General features: G+C 39.5%; 1 protein-coding gene across 3 annotated transcripts in view; it reads right to left on the reverse strand.

Annotated features, from left to right (window-relative positions):
- Positions 1–9,265, reverse strand: part of Ubxn2b (UBX domain protein 2B) — a 30,747-nt gene that overhangs the window by 14,343 nt on the left and 7,139 nt on the right. For all 3 annotated transcript variants that reach the window (XM_023717730.1, XM_023717729.1, XM_004633362.2), the window contains exon 2: positions 7,635–7,732. In XM_023717730.1, the coding sequence (XP_023573498.1) occupies positions 7,635–7,732 (98 nt within the window). The remainder of the gene's footprint in view (positions 1–7,634; positions 7,733–9,265) is intronic.

Here is a 9,265-nt window from a genome sequence, read left to right on the forward strand (position 1 = left end):
ACAACAGGGAGCTACACCAGCGCTGGAGGGGCTTCCTCTCATGCCTTGCCTTGGAAGGGCCCTACCACCCTGAACACGCCCACCTGATCTCATCCAACTCACACCTTGCCTTGGTTCCTTTTCTCTAGTCGCTGGGACAAAATACCCGACACCCAAAATCAAGGAGAAGTTTATATGGCTCACAGTTTATTCAGATTTCAGTCCATAATTAGCTGGCTCCAGGGCAAAGAGGCACATGGCAGAGGCCGACAGTTGAAGGTGGTGCAAAACAGAAAGCAACAGCGCAAAAGGGCAGAGCAGTCCTGGAGAACGCGCCTCTCTTCTGCCTTTATACTGCACTCGGGCTGTCCGTCCAAGAGCGGTGCAGCACTCACACCTGAAATCCCAGCACTGCTCCGAGTTCCTCACAAGTTCTCGAAACCTGCTCCGTGACCACATGAGGCTGGGGTGGGACATCACACAGGTCATGACCCCCCACAGGGCCAGGTACAGCAAGTGAGTGATCACTGCCCTAGGTAGCTCCTTGAGGATTCGTACTAGAGAAGGGGGGGATAGCAACAACTGCAGGAAGCCAGACAAACACAGAGCAGCCATTTCCTGCTGCAGCTGACTCTTTTCTAGATCCTTCCTTCCTTTTCCCAGGTTTTCTTGGGAGAAAAAAATCACATGCTGTGCTGGATCTGCCCTGGGTGCACTGAGCCAGCCAGCCACCAAGACAAGGAGCGGCGACACACACCTGTAATCTCAGCACTAGGGAGGCTGAAAACAGGCGCATCACTATGAGTACAAGCTGTGTAGTTAGATCGTGTACCAAATACATTAAATTTTTTTTTCTAATTATTTATTATACTTAGAAGTAAAATTTGTTCTGGATAAGAAATCTTATATCATGAGGTCATGAAGATATGCTTATCTTTTAGAAGTTTAATTGTATTAACTTTTATATTTAGATCCACAATCCATTGGGACAAACGTTTGTGTGTGGTGCAGGGAGGAGTGAAGAATTATTTTTGCCCACATAAATGTCCATTGTACAATACTGCTGTGGTTAGGGGTTCTGCAAGGGGAAAAATACATATTTTATAAGATTATTTGTAACAGTCACTCAAAGAATCATACACAAAAAGAGTGCAGGAAATCTGTCCACACACTAAAGACAAGAACGCAGCTTGGAGCCTGGATCCCACAGCAATGTCCTGCTCGAGTCTGAAGACCTAAGTGCGTAGCAGTGCCTCCTGGGAGTCCAGTTGGAAGCCCGGAGCGCATGACGCTATCTCATGCAGGCTGCTTTGTGGGTCTGCCCTTGGAAGGCCCTAAGGTCAGTGGTGGAAGCTAGATTTCATCTGTACCAGCAGGCTGAGGGATCTGGACTGGGGGGCAGGGGTGACACTCCACGTAAGCACCAGAGCTCCCCGAAAGTACCACAGCCACCTCAGCAACATTGAGGCCTTGAGCTCCTCCGATGCTGCGCAGTGCTGAGCTCTCATCAGGAAAGCCAACTCGACAGGCTTCCCCTCCAGAGCCAGGAAGCGATGCTCAAGCTGAGGACCAGAGCTCCCCCAAGGTGAACCACAGCCATTCTCAGTGATAACAAAATCCCGAGCTCCTCCTCTGACAGGAACAGCCATGTCCACCAGGAAGGCCAGCAGGACAAGGTCCTCCAGCAGAACAGCCCAAGAGAACCAGCTGCTTCCAGCAGCTCCCCAACAGCACCACAGCTTCCCTAACAGGCTCCAACAGCTTCTCTGGTTCTGCCGCTTATGCTGCAGGCACCAATCCTCAGCTGGGCCTCCACACCCAGCACCACACTAGCTCAGTTCAGCTGGGGGTAACAAGCTGTCAATCCACCACAAACACCAGGCGCTGCAATTCTCTCCCCTCACTGCTCCGCAGCCTCACCTTGGTCATACACCAAGCAGCAGAGTGCCCTTGATTTTGAATTCTACACCTTGATCTACTACTGGCCTACTGTCAGTCCTTTTGCCGTGTTTTAAACAGATACGTAAGTCCTCAACTGTACTTCATGAATATTCTGGATATTATTTTTCTTGCGGGGAGAGTGTGGACTTACTGATATTTACTGACAATTGAAGAAAGCTCCATGTTCATATAAACTAACATTAATGAGAATGAGTAAAATTTCCTTTAATTACCAGAAGGATCGGGAATAATAGAACAAGTTTCAATTCCTAAAACACCTGAGGATCCCTTTACCAGCTCCAACTCTCCCAAATCCAGGAACGTCTGCAAGGCAATGCTGGCGGCCACTGTATTTTCACTTACGCACTTCACAAATACTGCTGAGTGCTTGCTATAATACAAGGTGCTCTGTGCATCAGGGACCCAGAACCACAAACACAGTCCTGGTGCTTACAGAGCCTGTGCAGGGCAGGCTGGGCCAGACAAAGGCAGATACACACACAGAACTATTTTTGATTCTATAGCATTTTCATAAAACTTTCAGAATGTTTATTAGCATAAAAATACTATTTTTAAAACATGGTTCAATCTAGGGAGAATGGACAACTTCATAGTATATAAATTTTCCAATTGTAATGCCTTCTTTATTTGGATTTCCTCTCAATGTATTATGGTTTTATGGTACTGTTTCTGAAATATTTGTTAGATTTATTCCTAAGTAGTTGATATTTTTAAATGTACATGCTATTTTTTAAAAATATAATTTTCAGGGCTGGTGAGATAGCTCAGTGGACAAAGTGCCTGCTTAGGCAAGCACAGGGATCAGGGCTTGATCCCCAGCACCACATGCTGTGCTGGATCTGTCCTGGGTGCGCTGAGCCAGACACCGAGACTGGGAGTGGCGATGCACACCTGTAAGCTCACCACTAGGGAGGCTGAAAACAGACACATCACTACGAGTCCAAGCTGCGTAGTGAGATCGTGTGCCAAATACATTAAAATTTTTTTCTAATTATTTATTATACATAGAAGTAAAATTTATTCCTGAACACTGGTTATAAGCTTATCAAAAATACTTTGAAATCAACCAGTTTGACTAGTCTTTTGGTGGCTTACTGTGTACATAATCACAGTGGGGAGAAAGAAAAATCACTGCAAGCAATATACTCATTTTTTGTCCCTTACTGTAGAGATCATCCAGTATAAACGGAAATTATGAGGGCTTTCTTTGATGTGTCCCCAAATTCAGGAGAAAATCATTATTCACTGTTAAATGTTATTTTCACTATAGGTTTGTTATAGAGCCTTCAAAATCAGATTAATTTGGTCCCTTTATTCTCATTTTGATAATGCAGTGATTATTGTTTTGTATATTTTGAGGCCATATTATCGAAGTTAGAACTCTTCTATTTTCTGGACAGATATTTATTCTCAGAAAACGCTCATTATATTCTTGCCTTAAGAAATAAGTTGGCAGGCCTGGCATGGTGGCACAGGTCTGTAATCCTAGGAAAGGACTCAGGAAGCTGAGGCAGGAGCATTGCCAAGAGCTTGAAGCCCACCTGGGCTACAAAACAAGTCCAAAGCCAGTCTGGACTGCACAGCAAAACCCTGTTTTAAAAAGACAACAATAGGAGACTGGGGAGATGGCTCAGTAGAATAAGCGCTTCCCTGGCAAGCGCAAGGGCCTGAGTTCAATCCCCGGTTCTGCAAAAAACAAAACAAAACAAAAAGACAACAATAATTAAAAAAAAGTTGTCAGTTATTTTAAAAACTCAACCCATGCCTTAACTGAACTATTTAGATGATTTATGTGTTACAGATACATTTATAATTTAGTTATGACTGAATTCAATTCTCATTCTCTTATCCTTGACTTTGGATGAATTAATCAAATACTGTTTCATTTCCCTTATCAGCTAGCTATGATTTTATAATTTTTAGGCCCAATTCTGTGCAAGGCTCAATACACACTTTATCTCATGTAATTCTCAAGACAATACCACTATACAAAAACATGCAGAGGACATTCAACTTCTGTGACATGCAGCCCTTTGTGGATGAACCATTAAAACAGGTATTAGATTATATTTTCTTTGGATTATGCACCTCCTTTTATAAAATGAAAACATAGACTACAGTCTGTCTAGAAATTTAAATAATAAAACTATTCATTTAAAGAGACAAGGAGCACACTATCTTTTTAAGACTGAATGCTAATAATGAATAGATATGTATTCATTTCTAATACTGTCTCACGAGGTCAATGTGAAAATAAGTACCAAACAAATAAGCAAAAATATAATGAAACTGGGCAAATGTTGATACTGAATATAAAAACAACGGAACTATATATGTGCTTCTGCTTAAGTGTTAGAAAATATACTTAGGGAAAAAGGACCACTAATAATCTGCTATACACTGCATTGCAAGTGATTGACAGTCTAAAGTCTCAGTATCATTTAAGAAAATACATCCTTTGGCTCTGTAAACAACTCTAGATAGCAAACTGGAGGCACAAGGACCTTTAAAATCACATTATAATTTGGGGAGGTGGTTCCTGGTAGAGTACATACCTAGCATGCGCAGGTGTAAGGCTTTGACCCCAGCAAACCCTAGCACCAAAGCCAAAGTAAAACAAGAATGATCCATTATCAAATTAAATAAAAACATTGTTGGATGTATAAAAACATTAAAATACGTTACTTATATATGAATAACAAGGAAAATATAAGTACACTAAATTTTATTGGAACAACCCACATATTCTGACTTGCCACCTCAACAGTGAATTAAATCACTCAGCATATGGTCAAACTCAGGAAAACAAATGCCAAATACTCAAAAAAATTTAGATACATAAAAATGTACTAAATACTTTGAAAATTTGGGAAAAAAACATAAAATAAGTACCTTAAAATATATCTCTGAGGTATAATAAAAAAATATGGTGCATTTGCATTTTAATTAATATACACACTGCCACTATCCCCCTCAAAATACTTCACTTTGACCACACTCATGCCATCGTTCTTTTACTATTTAATATTTTATGAAAAAATAAAACTAAATTTCATCACAAAATAATGAAAACAATAGTTAATACCCTACGTAACATCATCTTCAAAGCAACTCCTCAGAGGACAAGAGATGTCGCTTTCTGAAGCAGCGTTCAAAGTCCATTTTCCCGGAGTGTCCTTAGTTGTGCTGTGGAGACTGCCTGATGTCTTCGACTGATTCCAATGCTCACCCTTCACGGTCATTCTGAATCTGGGGATGAGCCAGCAGCCCCAGGGTATCACATCTGGTGAACAAGGTGACTGAAGACACGCCGTCTTTAAAGCTGACGGCACCTCTGCAGCTGTAGTCACTGCATTGCTGATGGCACTGCATGAAGACATTTGCAAGACCTCCATGCTGCTTCAGAAATGGCCAAGAGTGATGGGAGATGCATGTGCAAAGCAAGGGAAAGCATTCTGAGGAGGATTAATGTCAATGAGTATTGTGCTGCAGGACAGTTTTAAAATTTAAGGAGTCAATGTATATTTTAATTTTTTTTTCTTTTTGCGGTACCAGGGATTGAACTCAGGACCCTGCACTTGCCAGGCAAGTGCTTATTCTACTGAGCTATCTCCCTGGCCCCCTATTTTAACTCATACACAAACACAGTCTGCCAAAAGATGTATTATATATCAGGAAAAGAGAAATTCCTATGTCTTAATATTAAATTTATTGATACCATGAGATTTATAATTTCATTATATTTGGCCTCTACAATTATAAGAGATGCTTAATAGTGGTGAACTCAAGTTATATACATTTTTTTCAGTCTCTTTACACACACACACACACACACACACACACACACACACCCCAAATTAGGACAGAATATTTGAATCATGCCAATGAATCAACCTGCTGATTACAAAAGAAAAATTGTACTTTATAATGGAGTGATGCAGCTGGCTATCAGCACCTTGACCACATGAATGTGTCACCAATCCTGGAAAAACTTGGAATTATACGAGTCCTGATGCAATATAACAAAAAGCATACAATACCACCTATCTAGCATTGACAAAAGCATTTAAGAAGAACCTAAGTGTAAGCAAACAATGATCTAGAATGTAGGAAATTTTATAAGACACGTAGTCTAGACCAGACAGTGGTGGTGAAGCTGTGGCACACCTGTTGCAGCGGGCTGCTTACTGAACCCTAAAAGGTTGCCATCGCTACTCCAAATGCTTCAAAAAAGACAAAGTAAGAAACTTTGGTTTATGCACGTAAGCAAAAAATAAAAATGTATGGGGAATGCACTAGATTACACAATGCAAAACAGGAATAATCAAATTCAGTTCAGGCCCTTGGCTGGACCCTGATCCTCAAAAATGGCTGTGAGAAATCTGACTAACTAAAATCACATTTTTCTCTGCAGTACTGCAGATTGAACACTGTGGTACTCTATGCTTGAACCACATCCTCAGCTCTCTTCTGTTGCCGCTAGGGATCAAAGGTAGGGCCTCTTGCATGCAAGGCAAGAACTCTACCACTGAGTCCCAGCTCAACCCTTGTTTTGAGACAGAGCCTAAGTAAGTTGCCCAGGCTGCCCTAGAATTTGAATCTTCTTGCCTCAGCCTCCCAAATAGCTGCGTTTGTATGCATTTGCTGCTACACCTGGCTCACTATTTTTTAAGGTGCAATATGCTATTAAGCACTTTCAAGTATATTGAGGTAAAGTATGATAGCTACGATATTCTTTCAAATAAGTAGATTCTGAGTAAAACTGAGAATTATTAGCATGCACAAGTGCAAAATTATAACACACTGATAACTGGTTAAACACAGATGTATATTCACTATTTATTCATTGTACTAATCTTCCGATTTTCTATAGGTTTCCAAAAAAAGCAAAATAACAAGTTGGAGAAGTTACAAACACTAGTTTTCTTTTCATTCAGGTCAAGATATATTATTTTCCTCTCCCCTACAAAAAGAATGTGTAGGGACAAAGTAAGAAAAACAATTTCTAGTACATTTTTCAACTTGTGATGAAATTATTAACTTTCTGAGAAGGAAATGTACTCAGAAAATTCAACTTTCTCCCCAGAGATAAGATGTGCAGTACTAAAACCTCGTTAGCAGACGTATTCATAGCAATAGAATATGCTTGACTCCAATCTCTTCAATCTCCAGCGGTACAGGAACAGCAGGCATACCCAAAAGGCAACCAGCTAGACAAAGCATCACACAACACCAGGACAGACTTCATAAGTTAAAGGCCCTTAGATCCATGGACAGATAGGCTTCAGCAAACACAGGGACCCTTAGAAGCAAACGACAGAACTGCACATGAATGTCACTTTGGAAGGAGAGGTCCTATGGAGAGGTCCTACAACTTCCATCAGCTCCTCGATGAATCCTATGGCTCAGACAATATTGAAGAACTACTATTCCCCAGAAAAATAATATTCAAGATAGAATTTCATATGATGCCTTCTATAGTGACAAGTATTTAAGATAATTTTCTAAACTTCTGTTAGCTTTTTTACTAAAAAGATTTTAGGAACAGTACATAAATAATATCAAATTAAAAAATTATAATTAAAATAATTTTCAAAGCCATTTGAATAATTTGGGATTTAGGAATTAAAAAAGGGGTTTGCTTATAATTAAGATTCTTCTTAGACTCCTTTTGTAATTTTAAAAAAACATACCGTTGAGGTGGTGTTCGTGGACTTTTAAAGACTGCGGCTTTGGGTCTATCAGAATTGGTGCGCTGCACTTCATCTTGATATAATTCTGCGAGGGCCATCTGTGGGGTAAGAGGCTTGTCATGAGGCGTAATACTGGAAAGAAATTCTACGCAATTTATGAGTAGAGTGCAACTTGAAATTGAGCAGTAAAGATCTACTATGGAAAAATGAAGGCTGTCACTTCAAAAGATAACTCACTTTCAAATATAGTCAACTTCATGTCTCACAGAACCAAATGTCACATGTTAGAGTAAACTCAAGTTAAATAACTTTATTTCCCATCAATTTACTTTTGAAAGTTTCAAAACTACCTTAGGTTATCAATCACTTCAAATCTGGCCCTACACGACCCTCTTCCAATCTTTTAAGAATTCTCAGAGCTGTCTGGCACTAACGTTTACTCCTTTCAGCAGGTCTCAAGAACGATTTCATTTACCTCTTTTCACACTCCACGTTCATAAAACATTTTCAAAAGTATTGCTTAAAAATCTCTCAGACAAAGGGCGGGCCAAACAGATCAGTGGATTAAAGCGCCTGCAAGTAGCAGCAGGGTCCAGGGATGTCAGCTCTGGGCCTGCCGTGCCGGCCCTGCTCCCAGGGCGCTCTGGCGTGGTGGTGTGCACCTGTAATCCCAGCTCTTGGGAGGCTCTAAGCAGGAGGATCACTATGAGTCTGATCTAGTATTGAGACTCTGAACACCCTGTAGACCCTTCCCTAAAATACAGAAAAAAAAAAATCCCCCAAAAAACAAAACTACTTCCAGACATAAATGCGAACTTTAGCACTTGAGTTCCTGGAGAATATAAAACATTACACACATGGCTTATACAGTATATCACTTGGAAAGTAGTATTATGAATGTATATTATATAGTATAGCTACATATCTTCAAAATGAAATAGCTATAATTATTCCTGAAATGTTACTTCAAAATAATGTTCCAAATACTTCAGTGTTTACTTATTTTTCCTGACTTCTGAGATCTTTGAACAATAATTCAAAGATTTATTCCTAAAGTTTCTCTGGATATTCAGTTACAGTGGGCATGACCATGAACTGGCTGCCTTTTCTCCCAACATACAAAAATTAAAACAAAATAGATAAAGTGCTCCTTTTGAGAGCATGAAATACATGAAAACTATCCCTATGCATTCTTTCTTCAGTAGGAAAAAAAACAACAACTGAGAATGAGGGCAAAATGAGTTGCTTGTAGCGCTGGGGCAAATACTACACCATTGGGCTATATCCCAGTTTTTTTCTGAAAATTCTACAAATGAACCTTCAAAATCTATACACAAAAAGACAAAACTGAAAGATTCCATTTTTAACTATTTTTTAATTCAACTCTACTTCATGACCTTATACATGTATCAACTTGTATTTCTTTTTTTAAATTTTATTTTAAGTTTTCAATAGATTGCATGCTGAAAATAACTTACAACCGTAAGTGAATATAACAATAAAAATTGTCCAAAATAAAAATGAAGAATTTACAGATCAGTCATAATAGTTCACTGTGTCAAAACCAAGAAACTTATATTCATATAATTAGAATTCTCAAAGTAGAAAGGAGTAGGCAATAAATATTTAAA

This window comes from Octodon degus, unplaced genomic scaffold (assembly GCF_000260255.1).
Source record: "Octodon degus isolate 3935 unplaced genomic scaffold, OctDeg1.0 scaffold00054, whole genome shotgun sequence".
In the NCBI taxonomy this organism is placed as follows: domain Eukaryota; kingdom Metazoa; phylum Chordata; class Mammalia; order Rodentia; family Octodontidae; genus Octodon; species Octodon degus.